The 25,583-nt window shown below is 37.5% G+C and overlaps 1 protein-coding gene across 3 annotated transcripts in view; it reads left to right on the top strand.

Moving 5' to 3' along the window:
* Positions 1 to 25,583, top strand: part of LOC120515557 (DENN domain-containing protein 3-like) — a 136,209-nt gene that overhangs the window by 36,790 nt on the left and 73,836 nt on the right. For all 3 annotated transcript variants that reach the window (XM_039736640.1, XM_039736642.1, XM_039736641.1), the window contains exons 4-8: positions 4,788 to 4,903; positions 5,144 to 5,283; positions 10,747 to 10,858; positions 13,119 to 13,238; positions 19,053 to 19,271. In XM_039736640.1, coding sequence (XP_039592574.1) covers positions 4,788 to 4,903; positions 5,144 to 5,283; positions 10,747 to 10,858; positions 13,119 to 13,238; positions 19,053 to 19,271 — 707 coding nt within the window. The remainder of the gene's footprint in view (positions 1 to 4,787; positions 4,904 to 5,143; positions 5,284 to 10,746; positions 10,859 to 13,118; positions 13,239 to 19,052; positions 19,272 to 25,583) is intronic.

Consider the following 25,583-nt stretch of genomic DNA (forward strand, 5'->3'; position numbering starts at 1 on the left):
CCCACCCCGTCTCTTCCAAGAATTATGCCTCCTTGAATATGCAAATTAATATAAATAGCCCCATAAGTTCAGCGTTCTATGAAAAGACAATGGCAAAAGCACAGGGGGAAATAGAAGAATTTTAGCAAATACCAAGTGGAGGCAAGGAAAAAGTACTATTTGTTAGTTTAGAAAATGGTATAAACAACAAAAGGAAGTTGGAGAAACTCAAAAGTTCAAGTCCATAAAGTCGCACAGTCCTCGAAATAAAAAAGAAGTTGTCAGATATGAAAGTTGCTGTGAAAAGTCAAGCGTACCCTACCATCTGAGTGTCATATGGAAGCTTATTTGGGTACAGAGAAAAGAAAAAAAAATAGGCACACAGTGGGGAAAAAAGCTTGAAATGTCAACTTTAATCTCAAAATTTCTACTTTAATTATGTAGTTTATTTTGTTGTTAAAGTAGAGCGTCATAAACTTCATCTTAAAATCATTTACTAGTTTCTCAAATACCATCATAACATAAATAGCACGTTAAATGCTTCATATTCTATGTGTTCTTCTATGTACTCTGTGTGTGTGAATCACTATGTGCTTCTTAAACTGGCTTTCTTTTCCTCCGACAGGACACAGAATCCATTACATTTGTGATATTACAGCTCTCTGAACAATTTAAATACTGAGATGTATACTTGATAAAATTTTCATGATAATAAGAATTAAAGCATGTTATTAAACAAAGATACACGCTGGTGCAGTGATAGTGACGAGAGATTGTTCCAGCCTCCCGCAAGATGCTTGCGCCAAGATGCGCCATGTGCGACCTCTGATGAAATAATTTATTGCAGCAGTACTTTCTCTTTCAAATGTACTAAACCCCAATTCCTGTTCTTACTTCTCTTTTTCCAAGTAACTAATCGCCACACAATCAGCTCTGTAATAGATGTAAAGCCATCTGTAAGCTGAGAACGCTGATTCTTCAAAACTTTTAAGGAACATTGTGTGTGCTTGATGCTGTATACCAATCATTCTCTTTCCAGTCAGCTGCTGTAGAGCTGTGATTCCTCACTCAGATACAGTGGGATAAATACTCCGAGTGGTGCAGTGAGAGCAACAATGCTAAAGCAGCTATGGTATTTGGAATAGTTTGGCCATTCCGTGGACCATTATATTGTTACATATTAATTACAATCATATGCCATAAACTAATAAACGATATGTGTTTAATCTCAGTGTATTTGATAAAACTGCATCAGGGATATGGATCTAAAAAAGAAAGGGAAACTGCACTGGAATAATAGCACTGCTTTGATGCTGGGTGTCGCCAGTTTGCAAAACAGAGCGAGAACTTGCATGTGCCAGGGATTGAGTTGGCGTGAAAATGTACGTGGCTTTATGCCAAGTTTAGTTTTTATACATAGTGATGTGAGCATGGAAACTGGCGTATGCATTTTTGTGCATATGCACCATTTATACAGTACATGAGGCCCCAGATCACACTCCCTGTCACTTGTTTTTGTTCCTAAAATTAAAGTTGAGACTGAAGGGCAGAGGATTTGCTACTGTGGAAGGATTTCAGGAAGACAGCCTGCAGGCTGTAGACGTGGTAACAAAAGATGACTGCAGAAAATATTTCCAGGAATGAGGTACAACCACATTTTCTTGTTAGACAGCATTAGGGTTATCTGCTGCCATACTCTGTTCTTTACAAGGTCTTTCTCCACTGCTGTGCTTGTCTCTCAACAGACTGACTTTAGCCCACCAGTTATTTGACACAAGTCATCCAGTTCAATGTGCTGTTTTGTTGGTTAAATGTGTTTTGAATGTGAGCTCATTTTCATTATACCTGGCAAGGTCTGAAAACATTTATTGGGATAGGCGTTTAACTGTAGAGACTGTGGAGGAGATGTGGAGCATGTTTAAAAGCATTTTACATACACCTCAGAACAGTTTTTTCCAAAATTTAGAAACTGTAGGAAATGCAGAGAATGTGCAGCCTATGAGGAGGATCTTGTCGTCATAGTGGACACTTCACTTTTCAACATTCAGACAGCATACAGAATTGTTTAAGAAGACTAAATGAATGTTAGGTTATATACAATTTGAACGTAAAAGTGTTTATGCTTAAGCTATATAACTCACTAGTGAGGCCTCAGGTGGAGCACTGCTTGCAATGACGATCTTGGAAGTATTTAGTACAAGAAAAAAAGACTTTTCCGCACTAGAAAAAGTTCAGCTACGATGACCAAAAATTGAAGGAGTTAAACCTTTTCATTTTAAGTATACAGACATTAAAAGGTGACATGATTTATAAACTTGTTGGGGCCAAATTTTGCACAAACAATAGTAATTTGTTCTTGGCACTAATAAACATAGGCACATTGAGTAAATTACCAAGTAGTGTGGTAGAGAATAGGACTTCAAGGACCTTCAGATGTCAACTTGATGTTATTTTGGAGAACTTCGGTGAGTTGAATTGGTGACTTTTAGAGGGATGAATGGCCTGTTTTCGTGAAAATTATTTTGATGTTCTAATGTTCTTATTATAAAAAACACTATTACAGTCTACACCAAATGAAGAATTTTATACTTTCTATCTATGACATTTCTAGGGTCAATGCACATATTTGATCTCAGAAATATCTGACCAAAAGAGATTTATACAAAATTGAATATTGATAAAACCATAATGATTGGGACAGAAATCTTTTACAATATTTATTAACGATCAGTAGATTAAAATGTTTTAATAAAAACATTACAAACAACTTTTTGTGTAAATGTTGGTACATCTCCACAAAATGATTTCCGGGCCTCCATCACTTATTACTAAAGATGGCAAAAGTGTGTCTGTAGGTCAGGGGAATTTTCTTTGAATGGGCATATTCATAAAAAAGTGATTATTCTACCTCACTGTTACCAGTCACCTCATTTTTAGAACTTATATCTGGTAGATTTGTATCAAAAGTATACTTCTGTTTAAAAATAAATGAAGCGTATTATACATTATTCAAAGCAATTGTCTAAAGGTGAAGTCTTTATACTCTTACAGTTTTCTGTCTCTTTGTTTTCTACTAGAGTATCACCACGGTTGCCACTTTTCAACTGTATGATTTCAGTAGCCCTTAAGTGCTTTTTGTGTTGTTTTAGTAGCTGTAGAGTAATGTAGAGAGTGTTGTAGACTATATTTAATCTGTCCTTCCATACGTGATCTGTATTAAATGCATTTTAGTGGCATGTAGGAACATCCCTCTGTTTTAGAGTATGTAGAATCCAAAAGCAAAGGCAACAATGCCAGGAGCTTTTGCCAGAGGATTTACTTCTGTCCATACCCAAATTATGCTGGGGTTTGAAGTTGAAATGTGGGTTAGTGCCCTGTGTGAATGCACCGCAAAAATTCATATCTTAACAAGTACACATTTCTTATTTTGAGGGAGTATATCTCATGTTTTCCTGCATGAGATTAAATATCTCATCTGTCATTGTGGATGCAAGATTATTTTGCTCAATACAAGATAACTGGTCATGAGTTCTCAGACTTATTTATTAAGTCTAATTCCAAGAAAATGTTCACTTATAAAACTATGAGAGAAATGGCTGTCATCAACTGTAAAGAGGAGCAGACTACGGCGTATTTTCTTGTTTCAAGAACCAAACTTTTGTAGCCTGCTAAATGCATTGAAGTTCACTAATGTCAGGATTTTCTATGTCTTATATCTATGTGTGTTTATGTAATAAGACACAGTCTTACCAAGTAATATTTTTTGCCACATACAGCAGATTATTTTGCTTATTTCGACAACTGTACAAAGAACACTGAAATTCTTACTTGATGTGTGCTAATTAACATGCAACACATTGCTACTATGCGGCACCATGATTAATGAGTAGAACTGACTTACCTTAAAACTTTGTTTTCTTACTTTGAAAACCTCAGAATGCAGTTTACAACATTTCTGCCATTAGGAGAAATATTAAATTACATTTGAATGAACTTTATACCTTAAAATCAATATGAACAATGTGCAGAGAGTCAAATTTGAAGGGCGGCAGGAAATGCCCAAACACAATTTCAGAAATGGTAAAGTGAAGTTGTCAAGATTTCAGAGCTATTGAAAAATCTATTCTGTATTATTGTACTGTATTTGAGGTTGACATTTTTGTAAAAGGCAATTAACTAAATTGGGATAAAGAACAATTGTTTAAATCATGTCCTTAATTTACAATTAGAGCATAGGCAGACTCAGCATCACAAGCTCATTGTCATGCAATAAGTAGCAAGAAAAGGTAAAGTTCAAAGTCATAGCCACTCCATGCATACAGGAATTTTAATAAAATCCTAAAGGCCTATGTGTTTTGAGAAAAATACAGCTGGATAAGCTATTCCATATGGCTTCTGCTTATACTTAAGGTTTATGGATACAACATATGAGCCCCTTTAGTAAAAGAGGAAGCATTTAATCTTGCACCGCGGGCTTTCCATGTCTTTAATATTTATGAAGCACTTAAAATTTAAAATCCCATTGGCAGCCTTTAATATGTGCAAGGGACATTCCCCAATTTGCATTTTCTATATTCGTAATAGATAGCATTAATGATTACTTTATTAACAAAGCAATCTTTTTCTTTAATATGTTGTTCCTAAAAGTCAGTTTTAATAAGAATTCATTTATAAATAATTCAAATCAAAGTATTTTTTGTTTTCTTGTCATGTTAGAAGTATATATGAGCTCTGTTTAATTATATAAAAAGTCATATAGAATTATCTCTTTTATTTGTAACCACTATTTTCTTTTTATTCTTATTTAGGTGGACTGCAAGTATCAAGTATAGAGAAAGAAGACTGTTTTCATTTCCTGGTTTTTACAGATGTTTTTGGCAACAGGTCTCATGGAGTTGTCGTTCAGTACTACAAGCAAGTGCAGGTAGGTACTGATTAAAATATAACATTTATTGTTACTATTGTGTAGGTGTTGGATAATGAAGTTCAAACATATGACCTCACTGGGACCTTTGTTGCAGTCCAGCAAGAACAGTTCAGAAGGTGAAGATGTCCATTTGTGGCATTTTTGTGCTGTATTTGTTTTAATTTGGAATTTAACTATCATAAAAATCTAATATATCTGTAGTTTAATTATATTAAATGTTTTTACTGTGTCTTCCAGGTTTTGCAAGATGGAAGTAGTTACCAAAATGGACAACCACATCGGGCCTTGTCAAGACTTTCAAAGTTATACGCACCCTATGCAATATGTCTCATATCTAAATATGCATACTACAATGCACTCAAGGATTGTCTTTCATGGTAATGCTTATTTGATGAAGAACGCTACTAGATTATTAAATCTGATAGTTTTATTTTTAACCATATCTTGAAACTTACAAACGTATTAATACAGTGGTATATTTAAACTTGAATTGACCTGGAGTCAAAGGAACACTTGGACTGAAAACTTGCAGTTGAAGAAGTGGATGATATTGAGACAAAACCCAGTTACAGATATGTATGTCATATATATGACATATATATGTCACAATATAGGTTAATATGTTAATCACCAGATTTGTTTGTTGTCTTTCATTGGTTCACTTTAGTGTTGGGCAGCAGAACTGAGAATGAATGTTAGGCTCTGAGTTTCTTCATTTTAAGCTTCCTTGATTTACTAACTGATTGTTTTCATGTGGTTGATAAGAAATTTGATGACTAACATTACCCAGTTAAGCCACTAAGAATGTTTTATACACAAGAGATACCGGAGTTACAAATGAGTTGGATTCTTGGTAACATTCCTAGCGTAATTTTATAACTCTGAAACTTGTGCTGAAAATGTTCACTAATATAAATATCAGCATAGTTGTGTAATTCTTTATTACTTATTTTACAGTAAAATGTTTCATTCTTGTCATTCTTAAAATGATAATTAAGCTATATTTCCATAATTTAATTTACAAAACACAAATATTTGAAACTAAAATGAACCATGCGTATGTATACCATTTTGACCTTATCTTGCAATATTTGATAATGATTCAGTACTTCATTGATCTGGAAGAGGTATAATGATGGCAAGACAATCCACCACTAACTGACAATTGATCCCTTGGTAGCGATGTGCTATCTTTCCTAAGGAATTACTAAGTGTGTCACTTTCAGCAGCTCTACTCCTTGGGATCGCACAGGTGAGATGCATAGTTAGGACAATGGGAATTACAAACAGCTAGTGCCGGGCGGTATGACCAAAATTCTATATACGTTTTTTTTTCAAAATGATACTAGTTTCACGGTTTTCAATGGTATTTTCTTCCCATGCATGAGAGGACCACATTTTCCACTGCAATTATTGCAGTAGACTGGCTAAGAATAACCTGTTCCACTGTCATGAGAATTGTACATTGTACAAAAAAAAAGTTTAATGTGCTCACAAGTATTAGTACAGGCTTGCATGGCCGCATAAAGTGATAGTTTTCAAGGGGGTGGCACTAATGAAGAGAAGGAATCGCATTGCATGACAGTTGCAGTCAAAATACAGAACCTTTTTATTGAACAAATTTTGCAAACAACTTAACCATAATTTTGACAACATATTTTTCAACCATCCAAAGAGGCATTTAGACTTAGTAAAATATCCAGAGGTGCTTGTCAAAAGTTGTATTGCACTGAACATGTCTTAGAAAAGAAATAAATAGTAAATATTTTTTGTAAACTAACTACACTTTCTGTTAATGTTAACAATCTCTGCTCTCTGACACGTTAAAGTGACTTTTTAAACAACTTTACCATCATTAAACTGAATAATATTTAAACTAATAAATAATAACCATAAAATAAATAATAGTGCAACTTACAAGTAATAATAATGCTATTACTTAAAGGCTTTAAACCCAGGTACATTACACAGTATTCACCAAATAAAAATAAAATAAAATAAAACAAGTGCAACTTGGTGATGACATCTTTACTAACTGTACCATCATATTGCAAATTGCATTAATATGGACCTTGCTTCAAGCTAAGCTATATACATAAATAATAAAACTGCAACTTGCATTTATAATGCTATTTGTGATATAGCAGGTCCGCGACTTCAAATATAAAATATGACCAGTCCATCTCCGTGGGTGCGATTGCACGACCGCAGGGAGTTGATGAGGTAATTGGGGCGAGTCGCACCTGCATGTGTGGGTGTGATCATTCTCAATTGCTTCACCGGCTTCCTGCGGTGTGTGATTAAGGCGCTGTGCCCACAAAGACATATATTTATGGGCCGGCAAGAGGGGGAGAAAAAGCAAAGTTAGAATAGAAGGAGGTTAAAGAAGGGAAAAGGCAGTCATGGGAGACAATCCAGACACCAGGAAGGAGAAGGCAGCACGAGCTGGGGCTCCGTGAGGGAGCGCAAGCTGAGGCACTCTAGGGGCTGGTTCACATCACTGACTAAGCGTGTAGAGTGGGGCGAGCGTGATGTAAGACTTTCCAATGGATCGACTGAGTGAGTGTGAAGGAAGACGGGGGGTGTACCGACCTCAGACAGCCTGGCTGTGCAGTGTGGCGGCAGCCAAGACGGAGGGTCAGCAGAAAGGAGTTCATGCTGCAGAAGCTCCGCCAGCAACACCAGTTATGGGTGAGCCAGGGAGACAGAAGGTGATGGGCTGCGATCGGTTGAAGAGAGAGGCTGCATTTTAATCTCTATTTTAACAGATTTATTTATTATGGATTTTATCCCCACATTTCACTGGTTTTATGGATTTGCTATTTGGGTACTGTTTTTTTTTTTACACTGCACAATGGACACTTTTGGTTTTACTTTTGACCGTTTTTAATAAAAGCACTTGAGCACTTTCCACCATCTCCTGGCTTCAATGAGATTTATCAGCTCATCTCAGTCATAACTATCGATGGTGTTGGTTCAACAGACTCCCACATGGGAAGTGGGAGTCTGTAGGGGACCGGCATTGTCACACTATTACACAGTACCCAAGTACATTACACAGTATTGGAAAAAAAAACACAAATAAAACAAGTGCTACTTGGCTAAAAGTATTATCCAGTACTATAGAAACAGTATTCAAACAGACAGGACTTCTTTTTTCGGCAAAAGTGCTTCTCTGTCATCATGTTCAACTTTATCGTCTGCTACAGCTTCAGTTTCGGAATGTTCTCTGTCCATTTTCACAGCACAATACCTCCTCAATACACTCCGTTGCATGCGTGTTTAGTGGTGTAGCAGTGAAAAAGGTCCCCCCTTAAACAGTTTCCCGCTGTGCCACGTTCCGAATGTTGTTTAGGCAATTTAAACCGTTGTTGCGGAATAAGAAAAATCCATATCATAACAAAAATAAAAAAACGGTTTTCGGTATGAACCGGTATACCTCCCAGTACTACAAACAGCTGGTTCCTCTGCTCCAGTTAAAAAGCCATTTGGCTATGAACCTGTAACTGAGTTTACTGCACACATAGCTGTGCATACTACTGGATACATTTGGCGATGTGCACACAGGAGCACAAAGTGATTATAAACAGTGACAGAGTAGTGTGCAGTACTACTCCTCACTCTTACTGACGGCTGCTACATATCCGTTCATGTCAAAACCAGTTTTACATAAATGGAAAATGGAAATTATTATATCAAAATGAATAGAAATTCAATGGGAAAAAAATTGGGGGTTTAAGTTGTAAAGCATATGTGTTGAATTGCCATAACTCAAGACTGCCATAATCCAAATCTGTATTTTGTGCTCTCTTGGTGTATGTAATTGAATCAAATTACTGCATGCATGGAGTCATATGCCAGTTGAAGAACATTTATGTAAACATTATTTTTACTTCATGCTTTTATAAAATATACCTGTATGTTCCTTTAGATAATAGGCTTTGCAGTAATCCTCATTGTGACCATTAAAAGATTTAAGGTGTACCCATGTACAAAGTGATGGTAATGTTTTGCGGCTTTGCTAGTTAGCTAATTCTGCAAAACATATATCTAGTGTTTTATTTAAATATGTCCTATGAGCTGCATGTTTTCCTGAAGGTTGGTGTGTCTTGTCTCCTATAGCCTAAATGGGTTTCCTTTCTCACCTTAGTACGCACACTGTATATCATGAGAACAGCAGTATCCTATACATTTGCAGTGGTTATGTTTACAAACTTAACTCACTAAAGTGGCATCTCCCGTGTACAAAACTTGGGATGTGCACTTTGGAGAGGCTTCCTCTTGGGGGTTTCAAGGGAAAATTGGCATGATTAGGTTAGCTAGATGGTGCTGCTATACGTTTGCTGAGTGGTTTGCTTTTAATCTTTAGCAATAAGCCTTTTACAGAACAAACAACAATATAATTCATATAAAATATAAAACTAATCAATACTGTAAAATAAAAAGAATAGAATAAAATTAAATGCAGGAGTGACAGGGGATTGGCATTGAAGCTAAAAAAAATAGTATATATAAAAAGAAAATTTACAAATCAAACAGTTACAATGTGAAACAACAAAGAAATTACATGGCAAAATTATAGTATGGTAAAAGTTAATGAATTCTGAGCAGAACTTTCAAAGCTGGCAGTCCAAGTTATTACAGTGTCTCTAGCTCAGTACATTGGAGGGACTGTCAAATTCATAACTGAGGAGAAAACAAATAAAAAGCTAGAAAACTGACAGGGCTTCAATGTGGATGTCAATTTCAAAGTAGACCGAGCCTCATGAACAGACCTAGCAAGAAAAAGAAAGAGGCACTAAGCTCAAAGAAGATTTAGCAAGAGTGGCCACCACATAGTTGTGAAATGATGGGAAAAAATCTAAACTGTTCTACTGCTGCATATGTCATAAGCAAATTTGAGAAGGCAAAGCCAGCTTTAAATCCAATAGCAGAGCTTAGAACATGATTTGATATCTAACAAGAAGCCAATGTAAAATAACCACATAGGAATTGTACATTTCTTTGTACTGGATGCCATTATGAAATCCTCTTTCTGATACATAACACTAAGATCTTTCCAACAAATCATTCAGCAGTGTATCAAGAAATGCTACTGTGGCTCTTTAACACATAAAGCGGTATACCCGCAAAGAAGATCTCACTGTGAATGGGACTACCAAGTCAGAAGTTTTCTTTCTTTTTTGCCATTCTGGTGTGTGTTCAGCCCAATAGTGCTAAATCCATCCATCCATTATCCAGCCCGCTATATCCTAACTACAGGGTCACGGGGGTCTGCTGAAGCCAATCCCAGCCAACACAGGGCGAAAGGCAGGAAACAAACCCCGGGCAGGGTGCCAACCCACCGCAAATCGTGCTAAATATTACTGGAAACAACTGAATGGATACTCCATAAGCATATATTTAGAATTGTGTATTTTTTGATAATATATAGGTAGAACTTTATTTGTTCCTAGGGGAAAATTTGACTTTTTACAGAGACTCAATAAATTAATTAATAGATAGATAGATAGATAGATAGTCTATCTATCTATCATATAGCACCTCACATAGCTGTCTTCTATAAATTGTATATTTGGTGTTTATCTTGGAACTTATTGTTTTTTTAAATATGCTATGCAAATAAAGTGATTTTTGCCTAATTTCAACGCTAACCTAATTGTTTTTATGTTCAACTATTACTTAATAAGTATAAAAATGGTAATTATAGTTGTGTTTTATATGTTATATGATTTTACTTTCAAAACATTTCAAGTATTAAATTATACAATAGACATGTGATGGCACTGCTTTGAAAGACAATATTTTCAGTGTTTCTGTTCATTGTTTTTTTTCTACAGTTTAAGGCTCCAGCTGAAATCATGCAGAGACAGTGATATTGAAGACAGGATAAAAGAATTTGCAGCAAAACTTACTTTAGTACCCACCCCCCCACCAGGGCACCTGCACTTGGTAAGCTCTATAAAAACCTTTTTCCTTTTTGTTTCATTTGTAATAATACATTTTTCTTTGATTCATGGCAAATTAACCCTTTGCTTCAGTAATAGTCCAAATCCTGAAATTGTATTGTGTTTAAGTGGCCATGCACATGCCAATAAACTCTCAGTTACATGCGGCTTTGTGAAAGTTCCATTTCAATTCAATCTTATGTTAAGAAACCTCAAAGTAACATGTTGCTGAAACATTGAAATCCTGTGACACTTCAATACACATTCAATGCTATAGTTACCATATAGAGATTCCAAAACCCAACAATGGCAATTAACAATTTCATTACTAAATTAACAAATAAGCAATGGCCAGTAACAGTAAATCAGTGATGTAAACTGATGGGTATATCAAGTGCTTATATAGTGGAGTCTTGGTCACACCAGGTCAAGTAGATGGCTGTTTGTGGTGACATAAAGGTGCTGCTTTGGCACAACTGACACCTACATGTTTATGTAGCTGCACCGACACTGATACTCCAAATGACCCTACCATGACACAATCTTTGGTAAATTGATAAAAAAGATTTTAGATTGAAAAACTATTGAAATAAAGACATAACATGACATGTTCTCTCAACTTTAGGCATCATAAATACACATATAAGATTTATACATGGTATGCTCCAAACATAACTTCTTGTAGACCTTTGAATGTGTCATAATTAAATCTCAGTTATCCTTGTAATGTATGTTTAAAAGCCTAAACATGCCCTTAATTAGTGACCAACAAATTTGCCTTCACCTTGCTTATGCTCAACTGCTCAAATTCAGCACACAAACAGAGCATAGCTCAGTTTATTTCATGTTCAGTCATCCATTCAGTCATTTTCTAAGTCTGTAGCTTACTTTGTTGTGTTGAGAGACACTAAATTCTGTCTCAGCAGCAATGTGCACAAAATAGAAATTAATCTGATTTTAGAGAGCAGGCTGAGTCCAGTTAAACTAACAAATATGCCTTCATGCATCATCACCTCCAGTGTGTTTTCATGAAACTTTAATTATATGAAAGCTTTTGAAATTATTTCAAAATAAAATTTCTGTTCACTGTTACCTGCTCACAGTTGAAATTTGTGACGGTATGCTTTCAACATATTTTTTTAGACTGAAATTTCATAACTATGGGCTCCGTCAGTTCAAAACTTAAATTAATCATCCTCTGGTCACTATATAGAATTCTACCATGGTCAAAGACTGAAAGTGCTACTATGCAGTACTTGTGTACTTTGTACGTTGCAGAGACTACAAACAGACATACAGCCAATGTTAATGAGTATTCTTTACTGAAGTACTTGTAATAGTCATTATATAGTTTGACACATAGGGGGGTAAACATAGGTATTGAAAATGCAAAAATATTGATAGATTAGAAAATATTTCTGATTGATTATTGTGTGATGAAAACTAAGTGAGTAATAAGGATTTTAATCCATCCATCCATTTTCAAACCCGCTGAATCCGAATACAGGGTCACGGGGGTCTGCTGGAGCCAATCCCAGCCAACACAGGGCACAAGGCAGAAACCAATCCTGGGCAGGGTGCCAACCCACCGCAGGACACACACAAACACACCAAGCACACACTAGGGCCAATTTAGAATCGCCAATCCACCTAACCTGCATGTCTTTGGATTGTGGGAGGAAACCGGAGCGCCCGGAGGAAACCCACACAGACACGGGGAGAACATGCAAACTCCACACAGGGAGGACCCGGGAAGCGAACCCAGGTCTCCTAACTGCGAGGCAGCAGCACTACCACTGCGCCACCGTGCCGCCAAGGATTTTAATTTAAAAAAAAAATGAACATTGTAGAGGCCATTTTCAAAGCTCTCTAATAATACCTAATTGTCATTAATCCTTTCCATGGGATTCCTTTTAGTGGCAAACTTAAATTGTAACATATGTAACATATATTGTTCTCTTGACAGCATATTTTCAAACACACCCATACATTTGGCGTACCTTGAAATTCTATCTTGCAAAATGCTCTTATAAATTATTAATGTTTTATCAAAGACGCCTTCAACTTTCTAGTTTGAATTCATTGCAATGGACCATTGAAACATGCTTCTCATTACTGGACATTCAAGCAGTAGTGGCCTGATCAATGTTAACCTAAGACAGTTACTGTTGGACAATAACACAGTGCACATTCCATGCTAGTGTTTCTAGAGTTGTGTAGCCTAGATTATTTTGAGCATAAATACAAATGTGCATTTCCTTTAGGTGTTCAACATGAAACCTCTGCAGATAGTACTTCCTTCACAAGAAGATGTCGATGGCCCAGTGGTTGACATAGACCTCCATTTCCCTTTTTTATGTTTCAAACCAAAGCAAGTTCTTAAGGTGAGTATTAACCTTTTGCACTTCAAATTAGAATTATCAAAGTGGTGATGTTTTATTAAATCTAAAGTGGAAGAGAGCCGTAAACCACAGGAAAAATAAAGTTATATCTAACAGTCCCTCTTTCTAGCACAGATTTCTCACAATATGTCAAATGAGATGGTTTCCCAACATTCTTATCCTTCAGACATACTTATAAATGCTCACCTTCTCATATTCTAATTCTGTTCTTTTCCTTGTGGATGCCAGATGATATTATGTCTGCAGACGCCCGAGGGTTTGTTGTTTAACAGTGTATATGTGTGTGTATATATAAACTATACTATACAGAAGAGTTTCCAAGAAGCAGAAGTTTTATTGCAGTTCTGGCAGATACAAACTCAAGACTCTTTCAGAAGCAGTCTGGCCACACTGGGAACAGCTGTCAAATGTGACGCCTTGGCCCCAACTCCTGGTCAAAAGAACACAAAATCTTCCTCTTCAATGGGGTAGCGGCTTTGTAGCAGAGACCGGAACAGGGGAGACTGGGGGAAGAGAGGACAGGAGAGTGAGACCTCAGGATGGCTGTGGCACAGTTAAATGTTTGAAGCCCTCATGCAGCAAACTTACAGCCGATCCCGCAAAGAGGAGGTGTAAGAGTGTGTTTGTTTTACATTGAAATACTGTTTAAGAGGGAGTTTCCGAAGAGCGGCGCGGTCACATACCCAATCTCAGCTTTGTTCACTCCTTTGTGAACTAAGCAATTTACAAAACTGGGCCTGGCCAAGCGAGGGAGGACATCAGCATTGATGTACGCAGAGCCGGGACAATGATAGACAATAAAATTTAACGGCTGCAAGCTTATGAACCACCTTGTAAGTCGAGAGTTTGTATCTTTCTGTCTGTAGAGCCACTGAAAGGGAGCGTGATCAGTCACCAAGGTAAACTTGTGCCCCCACAAAGAATAACTAAAAACAAATAATCGCTTCTATGGCCCATTTGATTGCCAAATACTCCTGCTCAATGGTCGAGTAATTATGCTTCCTGGGAAGCAATTTCCTACTCAAAAATGTGATCGAAAACCTGAGACAGGACCGGGTACAATGACAAAGCAGTCTTTAAATCACAGAAGGACCGTTCACAATCATCTGCCCAGACAATGCAGCGGTTCTTTCTGCCCTTTGTAAAATCAGTAACGGGAGCAGCTCTTTTCGCAAAATTTGGGATGGATTTCCTATAATAACCGGCAAGTCCGAGAAAGGCACAAACCGGTTTCTGTGTTTCCGAACGGGGGTAAGCAAGCACCTCATCTACCTTCTTCAATTGTGGCCTGACCACACCTCTGCCCATAAAATAACCCAAAGAATGCATTGCAGACATACCCAACTCACATACATTTCCTAGGCTTAGCTGTCAAGTACAGCCTAAAGTCACTCCAAATGTGAGTGCCAATCATTACTGAAATTGATGACATCATCAAGATACTGTATGCCCTGGAATATTCGGAATGGGGGTGCAAAACCTGATCCATCATAAGCTGGCAAGATAGAGGGACGCCATGCAGACCAAATGGGAGTCTAGTAAACTTGAAGTTTACACCATTATCTATGATACCTCCTTATCTATGATGGAGGATCCATCCATCCATTCATTATCCAACCCGCTATATCCTAACTACAGGGTCACGGGGGTCTGCTGGAGCCAATCCCAGTCAACACAGGGCGCAAGGCAGGAAACAAACCCCAGGCAGGGCGCCAGCCCACCACAGGGCGTGCACACACACACAACAGGGACAGTTTAGGATCGCCTATGCACCTAACCTGCATGTCTTTGGACTGTGGGAGGAAACCGGAGTGCCCGGAGGAAACCCATGGGGGAGAACATGCAAACTCCTCGCAGGGAGGACCTGGGAAGCAAACCCGGTTCTCCTAACTGTGAAGCAGCAGCGCTACCGACTGTGCCACTGTGCTGCCCATGGAGCAGTAAATCAGAAGAAAATATGAAGCTGGTTTCAAATTAAAAGTTGTTGTAGTGACGAAAGAAGTTGGTAACTGCACTGCTGCAACAAAATTCGGTGTATCTGAGAAACTGGTGTGAGATTGGAGGAAGCAAGAAGAAAAAAAAAACGTGTTATATTTTTGAACAGGTGTATAAGTCAGGGTCTGATTTTATGACTGATTTTTTGGGTTTCAAGACCAGACTTATACGTGAATATATACGGTAAATTAATACTAAATACAAAATGATCTGAAAACAAAAAAAACACTTCATGAGAAGTAAAATATTAAAGAAAAAACTTAGCAAGACATTCAAATCAAAATATAACAAGATAATCAGCATCAACAAACAAACAAACAAATAAATAAATAAATAAAAAGGCTAAGTAACAGAAAACAGAAGGAGGCCTTGTGAATTCATGACAGTGATGCAGCTGTTTCCAAAATGATTATCCAGTGGATAATCAAACAGATCTTTGTGGTGTGCATATCTAGATCTAAATCTTTTTAGGAAGTCAGGATTTTTGAATAAAACTTTTGAGGATTTTTACTGAGCATTTTGGGTTTTGGTGTCTCCATATTTTTCATGTTTTTTCCAAAAGTATTTCAGTTCATTTCTGTTGTGCACATCCCCAGCTCCTTTTATAAACATCTTGTCCTTGTGGCCTAAACAGGTCACATCTCAAAGATGTCTTTTTATATACAAACGTGAAAACTGAAACAGCTGGACAGCCACTGTACGTAGTAACACTGATTCCCTAAATAGATTTAGACCTGGCCACATGCAGTACAAAGATTTGTTTTGTTATCCATTAACTTGGACACTGTAACAACTGTGCTAGCAACTTCAATAGTAGTGCCATTATGACATCACATGGCAGAAATGAGACATCATTGGTAGATGCAAAATGGCTATAGTCACAAGGTATAACCAAATACTGTATGTTGGTGGCAATTGCCCAAAGCGCAGTACAAAGTGGTGATGTGGTGAATTTTAACCTGGCACAAGTTTCTTTTCTTTTTACCCTTGTATTTTTTAATAGTATTAAATATTCTTCTGTTTTCTTTCTCTTTGCATGTTATTATTTCTTGGTGAATTTTATTTTGTTATTTAACTATTTTGTATTATTATATTATGTTGATAATGTATTTATTAGTACTTTGTTATTGTTACGATTTCTGTAGCATCTCAGAACAACAAAGGGTTAGGCCTTTAAAAATATACCACTAAACAGGTCTCGCCCAAGACAAGCTTGACCCTAGGAAAATGGGAGGCTAAAGGCCTCACTAGGCTTCAAAATGGAGGTAAGGCTTTTAAATTTCAAAGCAGTAGCCAAGAGTACCAAAAAAGCAAGTACAGTAATCCCTCACTATATCGCGCTTTGACTTTCGCGGTTTCACTCTATCGCGGATTTTAAATGTAAGCACATCTAAATATATATCACAGATTTTTCGCTGGTTCGTGGATTTCTGCAGACAGTGGGTCTTTTAATTTATGCTACACGCTTCCTCAGTTTGTTTGCCCTGTTGATTTCATACAAGGGACGCTATTGGCGGATGGCTTAGAAGCTACCCAATCAGAGCATGTATTACATATTAACTAAAACTCCTCAGTGCTATAAGATATGCATCCCGCGCGGAGCTTGATTGTTTGCTTGTCTCTGCCTCTCTCTCACCCTCTCCGACATTCTCTGCGCCTGATGGAGGGGCTGTGAGCAGAGGTGCTGTTTGCTTAAAAGATACTGACGCTCCTCTAAAAAAATGCTGCTTTATTGCGGTGCTCGGCATATTTAAAAGCACAAAAGCACACGTATTGATTTTCTGATTGTTGCTTTAATCTCGCGCGCTCTCTCTCTCTGACGTTCTCTGCGCCTGACGGAGGAGATGTGAGCAGAGGGGCTGTTTGCACAGAGGCTGTTTGCTTAGAAGATACTAGCTCACGTATTGATTTTTTGATTGTTTGCTTTTCTTTGCGAGCGCTCTCTCTCTCTCCCTCTGAAATTCTCTGCTCCTGAAGAGAAGAAGATCTATTTGCATTCTTTTAATTGTGAGAAAGAACTGTCATCTCTGTCTTGTCATAGAGGACAGTTTAAACTTTTGACTAAAGGGTGTTATTTCATGTCTAGAGGGCTCTAATAATGTTAACAGTGTGGGAGAGTTTATAAGGGCTTAAAATATATAAAAATAACTACACAAACATATGGTTTCTACTTTGCGGATTTTCGTCTATCGGGGGGTTCTGGAACGCAACCCCCGCGATCGAGGAGGGATTACTGTACATCTCTCCAGGAGGAGAACTATGAAAGCTCTGACAGGGAGTAGAGACAAGTCCACAAGAAATATTTATAAATTGAATATTTATTAACAAAAAAACCCCAGAAAATATCAAAAGTCAGAAAATGAGGCAAAAATTAATTTTCTAAAAGGCAATCCTCACCAAAAAAGTCCCAATATAGAAAATGCAAATCAGAATCCATAAAACAGTAGCAGAAGTCACAAAAACCTGTGAATCTAAACAAGCAATAATCAAAAATGAGAACTCACCAAATCACCAAGCGCATTTAATGAATGACAAGAAACTGCCATTCACATCTTTTTTATAGGACTGGAGGCAGTCCCTCACTAGTGATGGACGGGTGGCCCCACCTTTTAGGGAACCACCCACAAAATGCATAGAACGTCAAAAAACAAATATGAGTATTTAGAAACTAAATAATAAGTAAAACTGACATAAAATATATAATTAGGCAAAAAATAAATAACAGTATTAACATAAATAATTGTAAAATGTAATCAAACACAAAAAAGACAAAAAAAGGACATTTAAACATAAGCGAGGTGATGAACCCCTGTTAAACACGTAACAGTTATGTTCCTTGCCATCTTTATGATGTGCCTAAGGGGGCATGGACTCCTGACATTGCAGATTTGCGGCTGCCCCCAGCCCTGTTTATGCATGTGACAGCCTGAATGTTAGGTCTACATGAGTGTTGATGCTGATGATATATTATTTTGGCTTTTCTTGGAATTATTTTTTTACACATTCGTATTTCACTATTCCTTTTGCTTATGAATCAAGGTTTTGCTTGTATACCTTTGGACTTGGATTTATTCTTCCTGGATTGATGTCAGGCTGCCTTTTAACTTGTCTTTTGTTTCCTCTTGCTCTTTTTTAACATTTTCAAGTTTAATAAAGTTTGACTATAAGGAACTCGATTTTGTTTTTGAAAGTTTTGGCCTTGCCTTCACTTTGGGCAGTGTAGGTCATGCTTTTTGAGTGTGGAGCCAGGCTGCTGTATCTTTTTGTGTTTTTTTATGTCCTTGAACTCTTTTATTGAGTTTTATGAACCATCAAACCATTATAGAAAATAAAAAATATATTGAAATATCAAATAAGTTTGAAAAATAAAGGTAAGAGTAAAGCTGGAGGTGCAAACCCCATGATTCACAAAATATAATAACCTTAGCAATCATCAAAATATGACAAAGTAAACTCTGCACTCTTCTTTATTGTCCTCAGAGATGTACATATCCGCCTGATCATTTTCAACCACTATTTCATGCTTTATCTTCAGTTATGCCATTTAAGTCTTTCCTGAATTCACTTGCTAGCCTTGCATACCTTGTCTCCATTACAGTAAATTATCTGTCTCAAATGTTACATAATAATATGGTTTAAACTTTATTAAAGTTGTTTTGTGTGCAGTTTTTCAATATTATTATAAATAGTAGAATGACTCTGAGGCTTGACAGATAGCACTGTGAATAAATTTATGCTAAATATTCAATGTGAAACACCTGTTATACATATTTATTTATTCATGTGTTTATTTTTTAACAGATTATAACTTGCATTTTAATGGAGCAAAGAATAGTTTTTTTCTCCAGTGACTGGGCACTGTTAACGCTGATTGCAGAATGCTTTATGTTGTATATCCATCCCCTTCAATGGCAGCATACATTTGTGCCCATCCTTTCCAGACAGATGTTGGACTTTGTAATGGCACCTACATCTTTTCTCATGGGCTGTCACATTGACCATTATGAAGAAGTTGCAACGGTGAAGTATTTTTTCTGTTTTTATTATGAGGTTTATTAGTGGATCATGCGTATAGTGCTGTGAAAAGTTATTTGCCCCCTCCTAATATCATCAACTTTTATAGATCTGTCACAATGAATGGCTTCAGATCTTAATACAAAATGTCATAGTAAATATAGGAAACCAAAGTAAACATATAACAACATCTCTAAATTTCTGTATTGGCCATGTGAAAAGGTGATTGTCCCCTTATTTATCACTCAAACAGCTGACCAAAGTTTATTAACTCTTTCAGGGCTGATGTTGACTTTTGTCAAAAGAAGGAGTTGATGATAGTAATCAACTGTCAACTGTGACAAAACCAACCATTATGTTTTAGTTGGAGTCTTGTTGCTAGAAAGAAAGTTAGCTTTGTTGGTTTTGTCCGAGATTTCCTGCACTCCCATGAGTAGCAAGGCACAAACAACGGCAAAAATGGCCTCGACACCGGCTGAGAGATCCAAGTGGATTTGTAAAGTAGAACACTCCAGGGACGACGTTTTGCCTGTCAGACTCTGATTTTGGTACAAGCGATCGAAGACGATTGTGAGGTTTCGGCTTCAGCTGATTGGTCCCCCACTATCCGTGGTGCTTAACAGGTTCTAGTAGCTGACACACCTATGACACTGCCAGTTAACACTGACAAGAGGTAGAAACCAGATCACAATGCAATGCACTAATACAGTGACTGCTGCTGCCCCAGCCACGCAAAAACAGCCTGGCAGCAAGCCTGCCACACATTCTTGGCACATTCATACTAGAGTCAGCTGACTGAACATAGCCAGCCCTATTGATTCTAAACCATTGCATATTGTGACCTTTACCATTTGGGAGAAGTAGTCACCACAGGGTTTCCAGAAGAACAGTAACTTGTTGAAAATAGCATATTATGAAGTGATTTCAGAGCAATTTCTATGGAGTTAGGACTCCACAACACCACAGTAAATAAATGGAGAATATTTGCAATAATAGCAAATCTTCCCAGGAAAATCCAGCCTGTCAAATTTATTTCAAGGTCACAGTGACAACTCATTCAAGAAGTCCCCAGAAAAACATCCAAAGAACTCCAGTCCTCTCTAGCCTCAGCTAAAGGTTAAGTGTTCATGACTCCAAAATATAATAGAGAGTGAAAATGGGATTTATGGGAGAATAGCAATGTGGAAACATCTGCTATTCAAGAGTAACATCAGTGCCTATCTAGCGTTTGCAGACAAGAACCTGGATGATTCCCAAACTTTTTGGATTAATGTTCTATGAACAGATGAGTCAACAATAGACCTGTTTGGACGGCACAGGTCATGCTGTGTTTAGTGTCCAACAGTTAGAACATCACACCTACGGTACAAAATAGGCATAGCAATGTGATGGTGCCACTTTGGGACCTGGAATACTTGCTTTCATTGACGGAACCATGAAGGGTGCATTTTACTGTAATATTCTTAACGTGTCCAGTAATGTATTTATGACTTGAAGCTGACATGTAAATGACATATGCAGCAGGACAATGACCAAAAAATAAATAAATAAAAAGCAAGTCTAGAAGTGAATGTCCCAGATGAAACAAAATTAAAAATTTGGAGTGGCCTAGTCATGGCCCTGATTAGAAATCAATAGAGGTGCTATGGCAGGACCTGAAACAAGCAGTTCTCAATTGAAGACCTAACGTTCAGTTTGAATTAAAGAGGTTCTGCAAAGAAGAGTAGCCTAAAATTCATCAACAGTGATATAAAAAATGATACCAAATTATAGGAAGCATTTAATTGCAGTTATTGCTGCTAAAGGAGATGAAGCCACGTATTGCGTTATGTGTCAGCCAGCATTTGCAGCCTGGCTTATGTATGGATTGTCATTTTTAACTATGAAAAAATACTTTTCACATTCTTTTGGTTATTATGTTAATTTTGTTAATAAAAGTTTTATTTAAATTTTATTTCATATTTGTAAATGGTATTTACTATTGGTAATTTTTTTTAAATGTTCTGTTACACTTGCTGAACAAACAGGCCCTAGCCTGATATTATTTGATTGTTTACCTCTTTTGTAAGTCACTTTGGATAAAAGTGTCTGCTAAGCAAATAAATCCAAATGTAAATGTATTTTGTTATGGCATTGCTATTGGGAACAAGACCACCTTTATATTTGGATGAAGGAGTTGGTCCCAAAAGAGGTTCATTGAGATGTTGCGGAGTATTGTTCATTGTGTAAGTGTGTCTTGGATTTTTATGATCTTTGAATAATCTTTGCTTTGTCTTTGGATTCTAATTGTTGGATTTTGATTCAGACTTGTTAGCCTTGAGTTGCCCTTTCTTAAGAAAATTCGGTTTGCCCACTTTTTTGCCTTTTTCTTGTTCCACCTTATTTTTTGCACTTCTTTTTTATTTAAATACATTCTTTCTTTTATAAAGATGCTTTGTTTACCCTTCTTAAGCCAGATTTTATTGTGTATTTTGGACATTTATAGAATATTTTGAGCGTTAAAAGTCTGAACCCCATTTTGGACCTTAGCAGGCCAAAGCCTGCCTGTTGAGGTGAGACCGATCTCTAGGCAGGCCAGTGAAGATCCTGGTTTGGTTTGTGGGCTGTTTAGGAGGATTTCACTTTTTTTTTGTTTATGTAGCTATTTTTCACAACATATTGGAACTATGGGGTAACTACTTTTTCACATGGGTGCTGTTAGGGATGTTGGATAACTTAGTTCCTTGAAAACTAAAGAGCATAGTGATTAAAAACAAACTGTTTTGTGTGATCATTCACGTTCTGTTTCTCTAATAATGCATTGTGTCTAACAGTTTAAAGCCATTCATTGTGTAAAATAACCAAAAACAGGGGATATTAGGAAGTGGGCAAATACTAGCCATATATCAATAGTAAAATTTTATTCATAAGGTAATGGGCATCATGAAAATGTTAAGATAAAATGAAATGTTTTATATATAGTAAGATTCATAATATTTCATAAAAAAATGATGCTCTCTTGGTTTTGGAATAGGGCGGCACGGTAGCGCAGTGGGTATCGCAGTTAGGAGACTCGGGTTCACTTCCCGGGTCCTCCCTGTGTGGAGTTTACATGTTCTCTCCGTATCTGCGTGGGTTTCCTCCCACAGTCCAAAGACATGCAGCTCAGGTGCATTGGCGATCCTAAATTGTCCCTAGTGTGTGCGTGTGTGTTTGTGTGCCCTGCCCGGGGTTTCTTCCTGCCTTGTGCCATGTGTTGGCTGGGATTGGTTCCAGCAGACCCCCATGACCCTGTAGTTAGGATATAGCGGGTTGGATAATGGATGGATGGGTTTTGAAATATTTACTTAAATACACTGCCAGCAGAAACAAACATTTGTGCTCCAAATTGATCTGTTCTAACTGAATATGTATTTTCCACCTTCCTTAAAGCAATGAAAAGAATTCTTATAATTGCTTTACATTTGTTCTTTAATCATTTCAGTTTATAGGATTAAACTGTTAAATGTTTTAGTATAGTTCAAAACACTTTGTACTGTTTGATGAATTTTAATGAGCCAAATCACTGTAATTGTTAGAATTAAATTGGTAATGTATTCAATAGAGTAAGAAGCAAAATTCGTGCCTAAATGCACTTTACTGAGATATTGCATTAGTCAACATCATAACCTCAGTAGAAATAACAGATTAGCACATCATATGAAATTGTGTCAGGAAACTTGTATATCTTGCGTCACATCACATTTGTGCTGTATATTTCCCACCTTCTCATAGACTGAGATTTTAAGATAAGGCTGCTGACTCTAAGCCAGCATCTCTTTCACAGTACTTTCTGATTCGACTTGGATTATGAATTCTTTAGTCAGAGAATTAAGAGAGTTTTTTCCAACCTTAGTGACACTGTCGGTTTAAGATTATATCAAGGTAGTATCTCTTACCTTGTGTACAAAATTCTTTTTTGGCTAATGAAGTACAATGAGTAAGCAATCTCAGTTTCTTGCCCACCCAGGGATGCCATATTAATGTAGGAAATTGTTTATTGATGTGAGGATTCAAAATATTGATGTTAATCAATCAATTGATTAACTGTTTTTCCTTTGGAAATGATAGTATTTTTTTATAATTAAGTATTTTGGCAAGGCTCACACTTTATTTTCCTTACCTTTCTGTATAGGAAGGGCTCTCCGGCCATTAGACTTACATTAAGATACCTGAAGCACATCTGTTTTAAGAAACAGAGTTGTATAATTTATTGATTAAGACAAGGATAATAGAAATATGGTAACTGAATATACACTCACCTAAAGGATTATTAGGAACATCTGGTCAATTTCTCATTAATGCAATTATCTAATCAACCAATCACATGGCAGTTGCTTCAATGCATTAAGGGGTGTGGTCCTGGTCAAGACAATCTCCTGAACTCCAAACTGAATGTCAGAATGGGTGATTTAACCAATTTTGAGTGTGGCATGGTTGTTGGTGCCAGACGGGCCGGTCTGAGTATTTCACAATCTGCTCAGTTACTGGGATTTTCTTGCACAACCATTTCTAGGGTTTACAAAGAATGGTGTGAAAAGGGAAAAACATCCAGTATGCGGCAGTCCAGTGGGCGAAAATGCCTTGTTGATGCTAGAGGTCAGAGGAGAATGGGCCGACTGATTCAAGCTGATAGAAGAGCAACTTTGACTGAAATAACCACTCGTTACAACCGAGGTATGCAGCAAAGCATTTGTGAAGCCACAACACGCACAGCCTTGAGGCGGATGGGCTACAACAGCAGAAGACCCCACCGGGTACCACTCATCTCCACTACAAATAGGAAAAAGAGGCTACAATTTGCACGAGCTCACCAAAATTGGACAGTTGAAGACTGGAAAACTGTTGCCTGGTCTGATGAGTCTCGATTTCTGTTGAGACATTCAAATGGTAGAGTCAGAATTTGGCGTAAACAGAATGAGAACATGGATCCATCATGCCTTGTTACCACTGTTCAGGCTGGTGGTGGTGGTGTAATGGTGTGGGGGATGTTTTCTTGGCACACTTTAGGCCCCTTAGTGCCAATTGGGCATCGTTTAAATGCCACGGGCTACCTGAGCATTGTTTCTGACCATGTCCATCCCTTCATGACCACCATGTACCCATCCTCTGATGGCTACTTCCAGCAGGATAATGCACCATGTCACAAAGCTCGAATCATTTCAAATTGGTTTCTTGAACATGACAATGAGTTCACTGTACTAAAATGGCCCCCACAGTCACCAGATCTCAACCCAATAGAGCATCTTTGGGATGTGGTGGAACGGGAGCTTTGTGCCCTGGATGTGCATCCCACAAATCTCCATCAACTGCAAGATGCTATCCTACCAATATGGGCCAACATTTCTAAAGAATGCTTTCAGTACCTTGTTGAATCAATGCCACGTAGAATTAAGGCAGTTCTGAAGGCGAAAGGGGGTCAAACACCGTATTAGTATGGTGTTCCTAATAATCCTTTAGGTGAGTGTATATCAACATAGAAAACTGGATGCAAGATAGACCGGACAGGCAAACATATATCCCAGAAGAGTCTGGCTGTTTAGTTACTGGAGTTCTAATTTATCTTGGCACAACTGTTTTTCAACAACAAGCCCTCTGGGATGATGTCTGATATTTTGTAGAGTTGTTGATGCTGTTGCTCTGGGTTCAAATGGAGGACTCTGCTTGCTGTATCCTCTGCAGCTTCATAGTGAAAAGCATCACTATTTCTGGCTCAAGAGTGTAGGTGCCTGAAATTCCCTTCTTGAAGTAATGCTGATTCTTGGGTCTTCTCAGACAGGGCTCAGTCACTGGCACAGAGCTGGGCTTGGCATAGTAGCTCTTAGAGCTAGCTTAGGGTGTTCAGCTCCAAAGTTCTATGTAGGGTAGCCTCCAGGCCAAAGAATGTATGGATTCTCACCCTGAAGAAAGTGGCTTGTCAGCTTTCAGCTTACAAAAAGAATACAATTTAATACAATACAGTGTATTTTTCTATAGCCCAAAATCACACAAGAAGTGTCGCAATGGGCTTTAACAGGCCCTGCCTCTTGACAGCCCCCCAGCCTTGACTCTCTAAGAAGACAAGGAAAACTCCCAAAAAAACCTTGTAGGGAAAAAATGGAAGAAACCTCAGGAAAGGCAGTTCAAAGAGAGACCCCTTTCCAGGAAGGTTGGGTGTGCAGTGGGTGTCAAAAAGAAGGGGGTCAATACAATACAATACAGTACACAGAACAGAACAAATCCTCAATACAGTATAAAAAAAAATATTTACAAGTAGATCATCAGCATTCAGCTACCCCAGAGAGAAAGAACAACTGATCA

The sequence above is a fragment of the Polypterus senegalus genome, chromosome 15 (assembly GCF_016835505.1).
Source record: "Polypterus senegalus isolate Bchr_013 chromosome 15, ASM1683550v1, whole genome shotgun sequence".
NCBI lineage: Eukaryota > Metazoa > Chordata > Cladistia > Polypteriformes > Polypteridae > Polypterus > Polypterus senegalus.